Source organism: Pipistrellus kuhlii, unplaced genomic scaffold (assembly GCF_014108245.1).
Source record: "Pipistrellus kuhlii isolate mPipKuh1 unplaced genomic scaffold, mPipKuh1.p scaffold_m20_p_4, whole genome shotgun sequence".
Taxonomy (NCBI): domain Eukaryota; kingdom Metazoa; phylum Chordata; class Mammalia; order Chiroptera; family Vespertilionidae; genus Pipistrellus; species Pipistrellus kuhlii.
In genome coordinates this window covers 74,029,809-74,047,915 of record NW_023425540.1, presented here as the reverse complement: position 1 = coordinate 74,047,915, position 18,107 = coordinate 74,029,809, and the positions used below count along the sequence as shown (strand labels likewise).

Below are 18,107 nucleotides of genomic sequence, written 5' to 3'. Positions count from 1 at the left end.
AACTAGGGCTAAGAAGATGGCGGATGAAGAGCATATTCGGCACTGCACGCTTTACGAGTTCCAATTAGGAAGAAAAGCAAGTGAGGCTGCAAAAAACATCTGTAGTGCTCTTGGTCAAGATGCAGTTAGCGCCAGAAAATGCCAGCGTTGGTTTGAGAAATTTCGCGAGGGAAATTTTTCGTTAGATGACAAGAGTGGTTGAGGCCGTGTGTCCAATTTTGATCAAGAAGCTCTTCAAGCTCTTTTGGTGCAAAATCCTCAAATTACCCAACAAGAGCTTGCGACAACTTTAAATTGTTCACAAAAAACAATTTCCAATCAATTGCGTGCACTTGGCAAAGTCCAAAAGTTTGGAAAATGGGTTCCTCATGAGTTGACCGACAACAACCGTAATCAAAGAGTCACAATTTGCAGTTCGCTCCTCTCTTGTCAAGACCGTTTGCCGTTTTTAGAGCAAATTGTTACCAGAGATGAAGAATGGGTGCTGTATGTTAATTTGAAAAGGCGGCCTCAATGGTTGGACAAAAATGAGGCTCCGCAGCCCACGCCAAAACCTGACTTGCATGCAAAAAAAGTGATGTTGTGTGTTTGGTGGAATTTTAAAGGAATTCTTCATTATGAACTTTTACCATCTAACCAAACCATTACAAGTGCAGTGTATAGTGCCCAATTGGAAAGGTTAGCCCAAGCTTCAAGAGAAAAAGAACCCATGCTGATTAATCAGAAGGGCGTAATTCTTCACCACGATAACGCACGACCACATACTGCAAGAATCACTGCTGAAAAACTACGCCAGTTGGAATGGGAAGTTCTCCCTCAACCTGCATATTCTCCTGATATTGCCCCTTCCGATTACCATTTGTTTCATTCTCTGCAAAACTTTCTTCTTGGAAAAAAATTTAATAATGAAGAATGCCTCAAAAATGCATTGACCGAATTTTTTGCATCAAAATCACAAGAATTTTACAACAGAGGGATTAAAATGCTTCCTGAGCGTTGGGCACAAGTAGTAGAAAACAACGGCAACTATATTGTTGATTAAATTTTGTTGTATTGTTTAAATAAATTCGATTTTAAAAAGTATTAGAAAACGACATTAATTATTACTAGACCTAATATGACACCTAGGATTTCCTTCAAAATAATCCAGGATAGAGTAGATGGAATTACAGATGCAAGAAAATTTGTCCCTTAAGGAGTATGGGCTTTTTTTTTTTGGGGGGGGGGGGTGTTAAGGGGATAGATGAAGTTAATGAAAATGTCTGGAATTAGATAGTGGTGATAGTTAGACATCCTGTGACTATACTAAAAACCACTAAATTATATATTTAAAAATTGTGAATTATATCTCAATTTTTTAAATGGGCATTAGTTGGTAATTGTTGAACATGGGTAATAGGTAAAGATTAATTATGCAATGAGCTCTATTTTTTGTTTAAATTTGAATTTTTCCTTAATAAAACATTTGAAATTCTACTGTAGTGGAATCATGGTGGCTGGCTTCAGTGAGGACGGGCTAGTGGTGAGGAGAGGCTGCGGGCATGGCTTCAGAAGGGCTGCTAGTATTCTACTACTTGACCTAGGTGGAGCTGCACAGCTGTCTTAATCGAGCTGCATGCACATGATCTGTATGCTTTGGGGCATATGTTACACAGCAACAAAAAGCAACAACAGTGTGACAGCATAGGAATTTAGGTAAATAGCCTCATTATCCTGGCATGCCTCAAATACTGCCCTAAACCAGAACTATCTCATCAAAGTACTGATTTAAAAAAAAAAAAAAGGCTTTTGCACTTAAGCTTTCTTTCTGAATGCCAATGAAATTGTCAAGAACTTGGAACCTTACCCGGCTGGTGTGGCTCAGTGGTTGAGTGTCAACCTATGAACCAGGAGGTCACAGTTCAATTCCTGGTCAGGGCACATGCCCTGGTTGAGGGCTCAATCCTCAATAGGGGGCATGCAGGAGGCAAACAATGATTCTCTCTCATCATTGATGCTTCTCTCTCCCTCCCTCTGAAATCAATATAAATAGTAGTATACTAGAGGCCCATGCACAAATCTGTGCACGTGTGGGGTCTAACCAGCCTGGCCCCAATCAGTGGATTGGAACTGGGCCTGTGGGGAGGAGGAGACAGCAGGAGGTTGGTTGGCTCGGCCAACAGGGGGAAAAGGCTGAGGGCGATTGGCCAGCAGGCCCCACCCCAATTGGGGGGCCAATTGGGGGTGGGACTGGCCATGGGGAGGGGCTGTGGACAGTGGGCCAGAAGGCCCCACCCCTGAATGGGGTAGGGGGGGCCAATCAGGGGTCAGTGTCTGGGGGAGGGACCTGGGAGGTTGGCCGGACAGCTCCAACCCCAAGTGGTGTGGGGGAGCTGATGGAGGGCTAGAAGCCCAGGGGAGGGGCCATGGGTGGCTGGCTGGCTGGCCCTGCCCCTGGTCAGAGTGGGGAGGCCAGTTGGGGGTGGGTCTGGCTAGGGGGAGGGGGGAGGGCCAATCAGGGGTGGTGGGGCCCATCTGGTGCAGGGCCAGCTGGGAGGAGGGGCCGCAGAAGGTTGGCCGGCCGGCCCCATCCCCCGATCAGGCAGGTTTGCTGGCCACAGTGGGCATGATAGCGACCGGTAGTTCTGTCGTTACGCTGTTACAGTCACTGGTTTTTTTTTTATATATAGGTATTTAAAAAAAAAAAAAAACTTAGAGCCAAAACCAGTTTGGCTCAGTGGATAGAGCATCGGCCTGTGGACTGAAAGGTCCCAGGTTCAATTCCAATCAAGGGCATGTACCTTGGTTTCGGGCACATCCCCAGTAGGGGGTGTGCAAGGGGGTGTGCAAGAGGAAGCTGATTGATGTTCCTAACTTTCTATCCCTCTCTCTTCCTCTCTGTAAAAACTCAATAAAATATATTTTAAAAAAAGAAGAAAAAAAAAGAACTTAGAGCTTTGAAGAGGCAGTCTTACAACAGATTAGGTCAATGGTCGGCAAACTGCGGCTCTGATGACTAGAGTTTGCCGACCACCGCATAAGGCATTACCCTTACCCAGAAGTTTTGACTTCAGGTTAAAGACATTAGTAGATTATTAAAATGTTTTTTAAGTGTTTTTCCCTAAGGCAGTGGTTGGCAAACTCACTAGTCAACAGAATGGCAAACTGCAGCACAAGTCACGGTTTGCCGACCATGGGTTAGGTCTTAACATTCTAGCACTTTATACATCACACTTTGGTGAAAAACCTCTTAGAAAGGTCCTTAACACACCATGTTTACAAACCTCCCAGCACCATGCTATAAGCAACCTTATACCTGTGTGGAGTCCGTGACAGAGGCCAGCTGCAGGTACTCAGAGTTGCCCCAACCAAAGAGGTCTCCATCAGCTGACACAGCCAGGCAACAATCACCGTAGGTGGAGACCTGGACCACATTCACTCCTGCAAGGTCTCCTCCCAGCTTGGTAGGTACACTGGTGATATTGTAGTGGCCCAGACCTGACACAATAGAAAATACCTCCGAGTTATTCTCTTACACCTTACACAGACTTAATATATGCCAACACATTTGAGCCCTTCACAAATATCAAAAATCCTAATCTGTTCCTCTGCCTGCCAGGCAACTTCCATGTTCTCCCAGAGGCAGAAAAAGGCATCATTGTAACTAGATCATATTAAAACTCCTGAACTTTTCTAGGTCCAATTCAAGTTAGAAAAGTTCTCAAGATGAAAGCCTACTATACAATGAACATATGAGACCTTGCATATATTAAAACGAGCAATTTCTAATGCACTGCTGAGCTTGCTGGTAAAACAAAGGAAATCTCTCCAGTTCACCCACCCAAAAAAGTAAACAGAAACAGGCAAACTGGCGTGGTAAGCAGTCAACAGGACAACAAGGGCTTGCCCGAAGGACAATGTCATTTCAGCACCTCAGTAGAGGGGAATCCCTGAGCAGCACAGGGAGGCAAACACTAAACCCTGGCTTCAGGGGGCTCAAAGCAGGGTCATACTGGCATCAAAAGATACTACCAACAGAGTAAAAAGGCAAAATGGAAGAAAAAAATTTTAAAAATCAAATATCTGATAAAAGATTAATGTTCAGAATATACAACAAATTCAACAACCACAACAAAAACAAATGACCCAATTAAAAAATTACTACCTACTTCAAAGAAAATATACAAAGCAAGCAAGCAATAACTATATGAAAAGATGTTAAAATCATTACCACTTCACACCCATTAGGATGCCACTATTACAAAAAACAAACAAACAAAAAACACACAAAAATAACAAATGTTAGGGAGGATGTGGAGAAAGTAGAACTTCATACATTGTTGGTAGGAACGTAAAATGGTACAGCTACTATGGAAAACAGTATGGCAGTTCCTCAAAATGTTTCCTTGGAATTACCATGTGACCCAACAATTCCACTCTGGGTATATACCCAGAATTGAAAGCAAAGTCTCAAAGGCATATTTGTACACCTATGGTCACAGCAACATTATTCCAAATAGATAAAAGGTAGGAGCAAACCAAGTGTTTATCAACAGATGAATGGATAAGTATACTGGTAATGTGTTATATACATACAAAGGAATATTACCCAGATTTAAAAAGGAAGGAAATTCTGACAGATGCTACACAAAGGATGAACTTTGAAGACATTATGCTAAGTAAATAAGCTAGTGACACAAAGAATAAATACTTTATGATTCACTTATATAATGCACCAACAAGGGTCAAATTCATAGAGGCAGAAAGGAGAACAGCAGTTGCCAGGGGCTGGGAGGAGGAAAGAATGGGGAGTTACTGTTTAATGGGTATAATAAAGTTTCAACTTAAAAAGATGAAACAGTTCTGAAAATAGATGGTGATGAGGGTTGCACAACAATGCAGACGTACTTAATATCAGTGAACTGTACATCTCAAAATGGTTCAGATAGAGCCGTAACTGTGAAAGTTGTATTAACATGAAAAACCATTTTGTATAAATTTAAATGATAAAACAAAGATATAAAAATCACACCAATGCTATCATTACAACATAAAAAGCTGTACTTATATGAACAAGGACTGGAAAAAAACATGAGACTGAACAAAGAATTTGGCGGTGGTAGGATTACTGAGGATTTAGACAAGACTTAAATCTTGAATTTAAAGGCCTTGCCTTCAGATAAATTTCAAAAACAAAAAGATTAAACATATAAAGTGTGTGAAAGCTTATCCCTCCTTCCTTCCTCCCTTAATGATATTCTTCTGAAATCAGCTAAAATGGAGCTCCTTTTAGGCGGCACTTGTTTCTTTACAAGGCTCAGAACTCCTTTGTTGCGGAGTGGCTCCAATCCTCTATCCAATTCTTTATAATTCGTTTCTATGGGGACGGGGACGGGAGAAACGATGACTGTTCCCCAGGAAGCATTTAAGAGAGGTAAGAGTCACATTAAGGAAGATGGGTTCTAGTCTGTGAGAATCCTACAGCTCACAACGCCATACTGCACTGACCCCGGATGAAAGGTACAATACCTGTTTGCCCGTCCGCACCCCAGCCACAAGAATAGACTTCTCCTTTATCCGTCAGGAACAGACTATGGTCCTGGCCACAGGCGACCTATTAGACAAACAGAGGTAAGGTGGATGAGAATTCTTTGAAGCCCAGCATCCCAGACAATGGACCTGAAGCCCAGTAGCATTCCCCACCGCTCCTGAGCACCAAGCAGGCTGGGTCCAGCCAGCAGGATGCCCCACACTGTCTCCATGTCTTATTCACTCTCAGTGTACTACAGCTCGCGGTCTCCCACTCCACTGGAACTGCTCTTGCTAAGTAAAGTGCCAGGTGTCCTAAAGAGCTCCTCCACTGCCTCCACACCTGAGACGTACTTAATATCAGTGAACTGTACATCTCAAAATGGTTCAGATAGAGCCATAACTGTGAAAGTTGTATTAACTTCCCAAAGCCTTTCTCTTCACTATTTCCTCCAAAGCCTTTCTCTTCACTATTTCTCTTCTCCCTCTCTAAGCCTCTACTTCTTACCCTTCAGTGGTGGACTCCTCCCAAGTTCTGTCCTCTGCCCTCTTCTCTCCTGCCTTCACATTTCCCAGGAGACTGTATCCATTCCCAAGGCTTTCGCTGTCACCTCCACACTGTTACCCCCAATCCCAACAAATCTACTGAGTTTGGACCTATTTCCCTAACTGCCTAATGAGAAGCACTCTTTATTGAACACTTAGTATGTCAGGCACTTTATGTTGAGTCAATAACCAAGACCACCCAGTAAGAAACTGAATCTCTGAGAAGTTAGGTAACTTATCCAAAGTCACCTAGTTAATATGTGGAGAAGCAAGGAGTTAAACTTACATCTCTGTGACCGAATCACTACATTCCATTGCAAATCCACTCTCCTGCTCCTCCCGCCCTCCTCTCCCAGCCAGTCCACACCTGCTCCTCCTCCAATAGGCCTCTGTCTGGGTTGAGAACATCATCAGCCAAGTCATTTGCCTGTGGAATCACCCTCAACTCCCTTTAGCATGCTCCCTGCCCCGCTAATCAAGCCCCAAATCCAGTCAATTCTCCTTACCTATCTCCCATCAGTCCCTTCTCCCCAAGGCTTCCCAAGTGACCTTGATCCCTTCCTCCCCTCCTCTACTCCACACCATGGCCAAGTTATCTTTCTAACTAGATCATGATTTGGCTGTCACTCCCCCTGGTGAGAATCTTTGATAGGCCCAAACTGTCAAGAGGATGAAGTCTAAACTCCTTAGCAAGGCATTCCAAACCATGCACTGTCCACTCTGAACCCATCTTCCAGCCTATCCCACACCTCTCCCCATAAGCACACCAAACTCCAGCCCCACTGCACTTTCTCAGCAGTCAGCGCCTCCAGCTGCTCCCTCTCCTCGGCCAGAAAACTTTTCCTCCCACCCTTCTCCAGTCTACCTGATCAATTCCTCTGCTACCTCTCCATGGTGCCTTTTTTCTCTTCATTCCACCCCACTAGACTTAACAATTCCCCTTCTGCTACTTTTATAGCATTTCCTTATACATTCACTTATTTAGGTACTCATTGTAAGTACCGACCATGTGCCAGGCTCTACACCAGAAATGGGAATAAAATAAAGCCAGGCTAGAACATGCACAGTGCTCTGATATAGTTTTTTTTAACCTGTGTCTCCGACTAGATTGTTATCCCCCAAACTTGATTAAACTTTGTCCGCTGGCGATCTACGGCAAATTGTGGTCTATAGTAAGCAGTAGTCATTTTTACTAAACGATTAATTCAGAAAATCTGCCTATAAAGTTTGCCATCACTCCACCCATCTTTCCCCCATTCAAAGTACCCCAGGGAACAGAGTGGCTTTCAGCCCATGCCTCTTACCTGGACCACTTGTCCATCGAAGTTCTGCATTCTGTGGACCTTGTGACTTTCACTACACCGGGAGCAATTTGGGGAGAAGCAAGAGGTATGTTCATGGTAAGCATTGTGGGGTTCTGGCCCCTCCCCTGTCACCCTCAACTGTGGCCCCCACATACTTAATAACTATTAGGGAAACTCTCAAGGTCAAATATAAGGCAGAATTAGGCCAAGGTGTGAAAGTAAAACAACACAACAAAACCCTTTGACGATTTTCATAGGCTGCCAGAGATGAGACTGGTAGTAATATTTAGAATCACCAGCACAATACAATAAACCAGAGGGAAAGTTTTTTGGTTTTTGTTGTGTGTGTGTTTGTTTTTTTTTTAGACTAAATGAATAGGACTGAAATAGAGGAGAATTTTTGAAGTTAATCAATTTGGTTAAAAATACAAAACTTATTCAAAGAACTTCTATACATCACAATCAATGCTCATGCGCCCTCCCCTCCTACCTCGCTAATGCATGGCGCTCAACCTGCCATAGAACATCTTCTCCACAACTTTCCAGTGAGTTCTCGCTGCTTCTCACACACGAGGAACCCTTCTACTGCTCTGTGGATCCATCACTCAAGAAAAGCTTAATGTTTAACACAACTGGGGAAGGGGGTTGCAGGGACTTACCTGTAAATTTCATCTTCGACCACTTTTCTTCCACATTGCCCATAAGCATTGTTTCCCATGCTGAAAACTAAAAAGTAACACCCCAATTAAATCAGTTCTTCAGATTCATGGAATCCTGGACTGTCAGGACTGGAAGGGGGTCTCAAAGTGATCCTAGTCCAACCACTCACCCTAGATGCCATTTCGTTCCCTTCTCCAACATTCGCAACCTGCCCAGGCAGAGCCACAGGCACGGTGGGGTCTAGACCTGCCACATCAGTGTGTGCCACCTTTACTGTCACTTCTGCCCTCCCCTCTGGACTCTAGTTCCACCTCTCAGAAATCCCACCTTACACAAAGTAAGCACCTCCGGTGAAAGCCTCAGCACCCTCATTTCTTTTTCTTTTTCTTTTTTAAATTTAATATATTTTATTGATTTTTTTACAGAGAGGAAGGGAGAGGGATAGAGAGTTAGAAACATCGATGAGAGAGAAACATCGACCAGCTGCCTCCTGCACACCCCCTACTGGGGATGTGCCCGCAACCAATGTACATGCCCTTGACTGGAATTGAACCTGGGACCTTTCAGTCCGCAGGCCGACGCTCTATCTACTGAGCCAAACCGGTTTTGGCAACACCCCCATTTCTTAAACCTGTCACTAGGTTGTTCTTGATGCAAAAATTCCTCTGGAAAAAGTTCAACACTCTCTTCACCTTTTCTTACAAATCACACTTAGCCAGAAAATGAAATTTAAAATTTTTTGTCAAGTTGGCCTTTCCCCAGAGACTGCTCTTCTGGAGAGGATGGAGTTACCCAGAAGCCTGGACACTAAAAGGCCCCACCACCTGGAAGAAGTGTTAGCAAACAGGCTTCTTTCAGAAGCAGCCCAGCTCCGTGAGTTTATGCAAAGGAAGGGGGAGCCTTGGTATGGCTGCCTGATATGTGTTGTCACATCGATAGATAACTTGAGATTTTCCAAGAACCACCGAGAGCAGAGAGCATAAAAAATTTAGCAAGGTCTGCCCAATATAGCTCTCTCGAGCATCCTACTGCTCTGCTCAGGATATGCCAACAGCTTCACTAAACAGGCCTGGCTCAAACAAACGGTCCACTTTAGGCCCAATGGCAAGAAAGAAGTTCCTCCACTCCTCCATTAGTCCTTACCTCCTTCATTGTCTGTGAGGACAAGAGAGTGGGCTCTGCCACAAGAGACCTGCAGCACCCGTGTGTCCTGAGGTCTGTCCAGAGGCAGTGGAACTGGTGAGGGCTCCAAAACATACTCGTATCCCCTCGCTGAAACAAAAACAATCCGGTTCATTACACTGATTGAGAGTCATAGCACTTCTAACATTAGAAATCATATCATTGAACGGTCTCATTTTTACTCAGTAAGACATCGGAATGACTTTCTCAAGGCACATAAGCTGGTAGCAAAGCTAGGACTGGTTCCCAACTCCCAACCCATTGCATCACATTGGGTTATTGAAAAGCATTAATAGTCTTAGTTAAAAAATCTCTTCCCATGTCACTTAATACCATTTGAATTTTTAAGGAAAGTAAAAGCTTTTTTCTTCCTGAAATACCCACTGAAACTTCTCAGTAAAGTGAACAACAAACATTTTTATATCAAGGGAAGCAAAAAGAATATGTAGATGCATTTACATTATGTAATTTATATTACATTATGTAGAATATGTAGATGCATTTACATTAAATCACTGTAGGATAGCCGAAACCGGTTTGGCTCAGTGGTAGAGCATCGGTCTGCAGACTGAAGGGTCCCAGGTTCGATTCTGGTCAAGGGCATGTACATTGGTTGCGGGCACATCCCCGGTGGGGGGTGTGCAGGAGGCAGCTGGTCGATGTTTCTCTCTCATTGACGTTTCTAGCTCTCTATCCCTCTCTCATCCTCTCTGTAAAAAAAAAAAAAAAAAAAAAAAAAAAAAAAATCAATAAAATATATTTTTTAAAAAAATCACTGTAGGATAACCTGGACACTGTTAACGCAGGCTGTCTTCAGGGACATGTGGCTGGGAGGACAGATGTGAAAAGCAGACTTTTCATCATATACTACTATTCTATACTGCCTTTAGGATTCTGAATTATACAAAGAAGAAAATTTTAATATTTCAATAAGAGGAGAAATTTATTAGAAGTCAATCTACAGAAGAACCTTACTGTTCTTTACAATCCTACTAAAGAAGCCAGATTAGTCTATGTAAAGAATTCCTCTTGTAGGTTTTAAATGATGGGCTTTGAATATTTATAATGTAGGCTGGAGGTAAGGAGAAAATAAACACTCTATTTTTCTCTTTTGAATCCCATGCTAAAAAAAAGATTTTGCCTGTCTGGTCGGCATGGCTCAGTGGTTGAGCGCTGACCTATAAACTAGGTCACAGTTCAATTCCCAATCAAGGCACATACCTGGGTTACAGCCTCAATCCCAGTAGGGGGCGTGCAAGAAGCAGCCGATCGATGATTCTCATCATTAATGTCTCTCTCTCTCTCTCTCTCTCTCTCTCTCTCTCTCTCTCTCTCACACACTCACACACACACACACACACACACACACGCACGCACAAAATCCCTTCCTCTCTGAAATCAATCAAAATATATTTAGGAAGGAAAAACCAAAAAAAATTTTGCCTGTCAAATAAATAATTACTGTTATAGCAATAAACCTGCTCATTTGTTTCATTAGTTACTAATACAATTTTCAGACAGAGTTTTTGATCAGCATGGAATAATATGCTTATCACAGTAATATTATATGACTCTAGGCAAAAATCAAAGAGACTAGACAATGTTGTTAGTTTATACAGCCTTATTAGCTGAAAAGATTCAGTACTTTAAAATACTGAAGTGACTCACATGCCCCTATATAGACCCCTAAAGGTCTGGAAGCTGTAAATACATAACATTTAAAGGGCATATGGCTCTAGATTCAACTACCAAGTGACATGAAATATAAAGGATCATGTTAAGTGGAGATGCAGGCAGCAAACCCCAAACTGAAAAATTCTATAGGATAAACGTGATTTCTTTAATAAGTAAATTTCAAAGGAAAAAGATTAAAACAGACTTAAAAGACTTTTAAAAATCTTATCAACCAATTGCAATTGGTCTGTATCTTATCTAGATTTTGATTCAAATAAAATTTTTAAATATATTTTTATTGGTATAAAATATGTGACATCTTACAACTATTAAGATTTCAATACTTAAAAAATAATTCTGATATAAAATTAAGTGGAAAAAAGCAGAAAACAAAGCATATGCTGTGATAAAAATAAAATACATATTTGTATATGAATGAGAAAACAAAAAAAATGAAAAGAAAGGTCTATTCTAGTACATATATCTAGGTATTTCTCCCTTAGTTTAAAAAATATCTCTTATTGTTCTTAAAATACTATTTGGCTAATGTGTACTTTTAACAATATCTTTTTTTTTTTTTTTCCCCCACAGAGAGGAAGGGAGAGAGATAGAGAGCTAGAAACATCGATGAGAGAGATACATCGACCAGCTGCCTCCTGCACACCCCCCACTGGGGATGTGCCCGCAACCAATGTACATGCCCTTGACTAGAATCGAACCTGGGACCGAAGGCCAGGTCCGAAGGCCAACGCTCTATTCACTGAGCCAAACAGGTTTCGGCTAACAATATCTTTATAAATAATTTCTTTATAATGTCATTATAATTTTTTACAATCCAACTGTCAAACAACTGAAATAAAGACTGCATCCTAAGGATTTAATTGAATTTCCCCCCAGACCATATCCTAGGTACTGTAAAGTATTGCAGGCTCTCTGCAAGCCAGGAAAGAAAGGTCATCTCTTAGGGGCCAAAAAGGAACATCTCCACTCATCAGCAAATGCTTTTTTGCCTAAGGGTTTAATTTAATTACACCAATGGGGCTGAAAAACACTCTAGTTCAAATGGTTTCAAACAATATCCTTCAAGACTGCATCTATTTTGTTATGCTTTGGTGTACGTAATGACTAGTGGTCCGGTGCACAGATTCAGGTACATTGAAAGGAAATTAATTAGAAGAAATATTTTAATATTGCTATTCGCCCTTTCTCTAAAATAGAAATGTCAACCAAACTCATGATCAACAATGACAGATCAAAACACATATGTGCGACTGGCACCAGCAAAAGCTTTATATGTATTAATTTAGCCTTTTATATGTATAGAATAAATTTCCTTAATTAGAACTGCTTTCTGATTTAAACTTTTACCAGCTCAGGGAAGCACCCCAACTTCTCTTTCAGGTAACTGTCAGCAATACAGCTGTAAATATCAACATGAAGCACATTATTATTGTAGATCACACAGGGAGAACAAAGGGTAAAATGTTTAACTGCAGCAGTGTTTAACTATATTCTACACAGTGAGAAAATCTGAAGTCATTTTCAAGGTCCACTGTTCCTTACTTCTTTTCAGTCGGGTTAAGTTTCTAAACTTTCTAAATCTTCGTTTTCCAGCTAATGAAAAGAAAATAGGATTTTACCAAGTCTCCTATCTACCTACTCCAGGACTTCTATGAAGATCAAATGAGATGAGGCACGGAAAAACGCTTCACAGACGTTTGGTTAAAGTGTAAAATGTTTGCACCTGGTATAAAGCAAATTGTGTTCCTGGGCTGAAGAAACTCCAAGGAGGCTAGTTGTCACTAGGGAAAGGAAGGCGGGCATTGCTACGTGACGTCATTACCTGGTGCCCACAGCCACCGTTTTTTGGGCTGGGCTGTGGAACGCATTTTATGCCATGGGGTCTCGGCAGCCTCGGTTACAATTTGATGGGCTGTCACACCAGGGTGGTGTTGGGGCCTGTGTCTCACTTGGAGGAAGCTGAGTGTTGCTTTGTTGGCACCAGGTCCCTGGTGCCATTTCTTTGTAAATGGCCAGTGAGTGTCACAGCAGCTCCTGCATTGAGCATCTGGTGGTCAGTGTGTGTCAGTGACCAGTCAGATGGTCGGAGGGACACTTATCATATTAGCCTTTTATATATATATATATATACACATATATATATATGTGTGTGTGTGTGTGTGTGTGTGTGTGTGTGTGTGTATATGACACCCATGAAAATCCAAAGGGAGTTCTCAGACCAGTAACAGCAGAAAAAAGCCAAGGTGAGAATGCTCACTTTTATCTTTTCGGCTCCTGTGAAATCCAAGCTGAGAATCTTTGTTGAGGCCCATACCCCAAACTTTCGTAACATCTTTGGTTTTCGAGGACAGCAACGTGAATCCATAGCCACAAGCAGCTGATGAAATCTGAAAGAGTTCCCATAAGGCATTAACTGATTTGTGATACCAAGTTTTATTCAGCAATTTATGTCAGGTAACTTATCCAATTTAAGAACATCTACTGTTAATATAGCAACATACTGTTAATTTAAAAAAAAAAAAAAAAGGCCACAAACTGGCAGAGAATATCTGCACACATCATACATGTGATTAAGGACCTATAGCCAGAATACATCCAAAACTCTTACAGCTCAATATTAAAAGGTAAACAACCCAACTTTTCATTCAACTTGAGTTTAAATTCCTTTATCTTGAGCTCTCCAGTTTGTTATCCTTGACCGAAGTTAGGAGCCAAACTGGTTAACCTGTTTCTCTTTCACCCCCCACCAAGATTTCCACCAGCATCCATTCCTAAGCCTCCCTTTAGAAAACTCTCTGGGTGCTGGCTTCCGGGATAAGCCGGGCTGAAGCGATCCTGTGCTGTGATCTTTTCCAATCCGAGACGAGTTAAGGCCTCCTTTGCAAATCCCTCTGGTGTGCTCGGACCACTCACCCTTCCTCTCTCATTCCTGTTACCGCTCCAGCTAGCATTTCCTTGCCAGTTCTTTACCGACCCCAGCCTGATGGCTCTCCCAAATGCTGAAGGCAAATCACTTCTTCCCTCCACTGCTTCCTTTTTTTTTTTTTTTTTTTTTTTTTAATTCTCTTTCTATTGCTTGATACCTGGAACTAATCTAGCTTGAATATATCCCAAGGCCAGCTGGCCCACATTTTCTCTGACCTTTTGAAGTCGCCTTTCCTAAACCGGAACTTCTGGAGTCTCAGGGGTCCCAGTGCGAATCCCACTGTACCTGCTGTGGGGTCTGGGACTTGTCCTTTAACCTCTCCGAACCTCCCTTTCCTTCCGTGTAACTGGGGGGACAACCCCGACTCCCGGGATGACGTGCGGATGACACGGGCGGGCCACAACACCTGGCACAGGCCAGCCGCTCGGTGGATGTTGGCGGCGCCCCTCGGCCCTCCCCCCCGGGGCCCACTGCCCGCTCGGGGGCCGTCCTCCCGGCAGTGGGACCACCCCGCGCCTCGGGAGGGGGAGGGAGGGAGCGGCGGCCCGCACCTTCTGATCCAGCTCCAGGCGGTAGGGCACGGGCTGGATCCTGCGGAGCGGCCGCGAGCCGGCGCGGGGCCCGGGTCCGGAGCCGGGCAGCACGAAGGTGGGCACGCCCAGCGCCCCGGAGAAGCTGAAGCCCCACACGAAGATGCGGTCCACACGGGCCGCGCGTTCGCCCACGTACTGGAACACGGGCGCGTCCGCCTCGGCCTCCGCCGCCTCGCGCCGGCTCCGCGAGCGCCAGGCCGCCGTCCAGTGCCCCCGCCCCGGCCCCGGCCCGCGCAGCCAGCGCCCCGGCTGCGAGGCCGCCGCCAGCACCCCCAGCGCCATCCTCTGCTTCTCGCCTCAGCGGCTCCTGGGCGCCGCCATCTTGCGTGACCCTTGACCCCACGCCCCGGCGGAAGAACCCGCGACCATGTTTCCTATTGGCTGAAGGCAAAGACAGAGGCCGGAGGCCGAGCGAGCCGTCGGTGGGGACCGGTTCTCTCCCTGCCGAGCTCCAGCCGGCGGCCTGAATTCACTTCCCTTCCCGCACAATGTATGTGTGCCGAGCATCTTTTTTTTTTTTTTTTTTTGTGCTGAGCATCTTTCATATTTTTGCAAGGCTCTTCAGCAAGAATAAAACGTAAGGGCTGGCCCACTCTGAGCAACTCCGGTGGAGTGCTCTCCCCTACTCTGTTTTACTCCTGTGGCCACTGTCCCTAGTAATTTCTTACCTAAGTTGCAGCTATTCCTGCTCCCTTTAGCTACCAAGCCACTCAGTCAGTGCTCCTGCCACAGTGAGATAGAATGAAGCTTAATATTGTCGTTCACTGCGCAACAGCCTGCAGCGATTCCAGCTGGCCTCCCCAGCCTCCCCTCCACCTCTACTTCACCTGAGTCAGGTGTTTACTTGGGATTTTGAAACCCGGTGCTGTTTTCAGGCCTCCCTACTTTGCCCACTGCCTCCTCTCCCTGCACATTCTGACAAACTCCTCTTAATCTTCTGACATCCAACTCCAGCACCTTCTTTGAAGTTCCAAGAAGGCTGGAACTTCAGTTAATTCTCAACAATTTTGTATTAGTGTAGCATGCAGCCAGGAACAAGAGACACCCTCATGAATGAATAACTCAAGAGTGTACAGACCTGGCTTCCAGTCCTGACTCTGCTACTAACTTGCTACATGGTGTTGGGAAATTGTCTCCCTTCTCTGGATCTCACCACCAAAATAAGAAAGTTAAAAAAATTAAGACTAAATGGATTTTTTCCCCCGTAAATAAGGTGTTTGGGCTTTTTGGCCTGCGGGATCTCTTGAAGCCCATTATGATCCATGAGGATGTTCCCAAATACTAGTCCCAAATGCTGAAGGCAAACTATTTCTTCCCTCCATTTTTTTTTTTTTCTTTCTTTCTTTTCTCATTCTCTTTCTATTGCTTGATACCTGGAACTAATCCACTGGAATATACTCCCAAGACCAGTTCAAGTTACTTTGTTGTCCTGGAATGTGCCTTGTATTCAGTCTGTGAAACACGTCTTTACTGCTGCAGAGAAACGTGATGCTTTACTGTTCTGTGGGGCTGTGTTATAGAGGTGCTGAGGGGAAACTGATAAAATGTGGTAGCCATGAGACTGCTTCTCGGAGGCCTCCAGCTACAGGGAATGGAAGTAGTCAAAGCTATGTGATCAAGAGTCTGCTAGGCTATCAACTCTATCCTCGGTTTACACTGAGGTCACGCTTCCCTTGAACTGCTCCCAGTGACTGAGCAAGGCAGAAATACACACTCCCTTTCCCTTCCTCTCTCTAAAGTCAATAAAAATATATTTTTTAAAAAATATGTCCCTTATTATTTCCCAAAGGAACCTGTGGTTATTTACCAGAGTTAACTAGACACTGGATAAGGAGAATACCAGATCTTCCAGAGCAGCTACAGGGTCTGTGGTGACACTGACACCATAGGACCTGAAATACCAGCAAGGTCCCAGTTGGAGGGGGAGCTGTGGAGCCAGAAAGCATTACATCAGAAAGCATACTGCATCCCAGGTGGGATTGTGGCCTGGAGCACCATCTTCAAAGATATAAGGATTCAGGAGTGAGAGTTCCCATCAAATCCCCATGCAGTTCACCTGCTTGGCTCCCAAAAACGAGGTGATTATGGCAGATGATTGTAAACTACTATAAACTTAGCTAGGTGCACAGCCCAATCATAGCCGCTGTGTCAGGAGTAGCAGTCTACTGGGACACAACACAGCTCTGGGAACTTCCTAGGGATACTGATCTGGTGAAGAGTTCTTCTCAATGCCAGTGATAAAGAGGATGAAAGGCAGTTTGCCTCTATCTGGGAAGGACCATATTACTCATTAATTCTCCCTGCTCCCACTTCTTTTTTTCCTTTTTCCTTTTTTAAAAAAAATATATTTTATTGATTTTTTACAGAGTGTTGCCTATGCAGGAGGGTTGCCTATGCAGGAGTTGCCTATGCAGGAGGGTCTTTGGTATGGCAACACAGGATTGACTAATTGCCAGAGGCGGTGTGACATTCCAAGGTGCAACATTCCAAGGCTGGGCTATCTAGGGGGGAGGATCAGGAAGGGGAAGAGGCAGGAAGACAGGAGATGCTAAGTCCCAGGTTAATCTTATCTTCTGGCCAAGCCCTCAGGGCACCTCATAACTTCTGCTAGAAGGAACTTAATTCTATTTCCTTAAGACTGAGTTGCTTGCCTCAACTCTGCTGGCTCCCAACATCTCCTCCCTTTGTCTTAATTGAGGGTGGGCCTTAACCGATTGGGGGAGTAGTGACCTGGTTCCTCCCGTGGGCTTCCCAGGCCCACCAGTGTTAGCGGCTCTTGGTATCTTTTGGGGAGGAGAGGCAGAGCCGATTGGATTTGTATTGATACCAACCTCTATGCAAACCAGGTATGCTCACAGGGAAATCCAGAGGGGGTCGAAATTTTCCCGTGACCTTCCCTTGGGAAGAGGGGGTCGGAAAATTTTTTGGACCTTCCCTTGCAATGCTTTGCTCTGCACCCATATCGGTACCCATACCTTTCTCCTTAGTGGGGAGTAGGTAAGCATTCCTCTGGTCATCATGCTGTCCCCGCAGGGAGGGAGCGATGGTAAAGTACATAATCTTGCTCATGGTCAGCTACGGCTAAACGGTGGTAATGTACCTGGATGGGTTTGGCCAAGATGCTGTCAATGTGTTGTTTTACAAAATCTGTTAACCTCCGAAAAGCCCAGGGGTCAAAGGATAGGATTAATAAGAAACTTATGAGGGGGCCCAGGATGGGGAGAAGGTAGGGGAGAAGTCCGTTTAGTCCGTTCCAGAGAGGGTTCTCGAACAGTTCTTTCTGCCGCTTTCTTGTCTCGGTCGATTCCGGACTTGTTGGCGTAGAAACAGCAACATTCCTGTAGGGCTAAGCAAATCCCTCCCTGCTCTGCTCTGAGTAAGTCTAACCTCCTATTTTGTAGAACAACTTCAGCTAAGGAGTAAATTTGGTCTTGGAGATCATTAATGATACTAGAGAGAGCTTGGACATCATTGATTACTTGATTAGATAACTTAGTATAAGAATGTACAACCACTCCTAGCCCCACATTATTACTGAATCTGATAAAACTCTTTTCTGGTTTATGCTTCCTTCCACCTAGCTGACTCGGTGGAGGCTATTGTACAGGAGGCCTGATGCCTTTCGCCTGCTGTACGATCTTCTGCATCACAATTTAAAAATTTTTTAAAGTATAAAAAGTATGACTGAGCTTC

At 44.1% G+C, this 18,107-nt stretch overlaps 1 protein-coding gene across 7 annotated transcripts in view; it reads right to left on the bottom strand.

The window, feature by feature from the left end:
* Positions 1-14,809, bottom strand: part of RCC1L (RCC1 like) — a 30,683-nt gene extending 15,874 nt beyond the window's left edge. For 4 of the 7 annotated variants that reach the window (XM_045571212.1, XM_036409295.2, XM_036409296.2 and 1 more), the window contains exons 1-7: positions 14,373-14,758; positions 13,153-13,282; positions 9,162-9,290; positions 8,018-8,084; positions 7,359-7,410; positions 5,509-5,593; positions 3,296-3,477 (exon numbers count right to left, since the gene is read on the bottom strand). In XM_045571212.1, the coding sequence (XP_045427168.1) occupies positions 3,296-3,477; positions 5,509-5,593; positions 7,359-7,410; positions 8,018-8,084; positions 9,162-9,290; positions 13,153-13,282; positions 14,373-14,696 (969 nt within the window). In that variant the 5' untranslated portion in view covers positions 14,697-14,758. Of the gene's footprint in view, positions 1-3,295; positions 3,478-5,508; positions 5,594-7,358; positions 7,411-8,017; positions 8,085-9,161; positions 9,291-13,152; positions 13,283-14,372 lie in introns of all 7 variants that reach the window. The other 3 variants (XM_045571211.1, XM_036409293.2, XM_045571210.1) reach the window with 2 other exon arrangements.
* Positions 14,810-18,107: the final 3,298 nt, after the last annotated feature.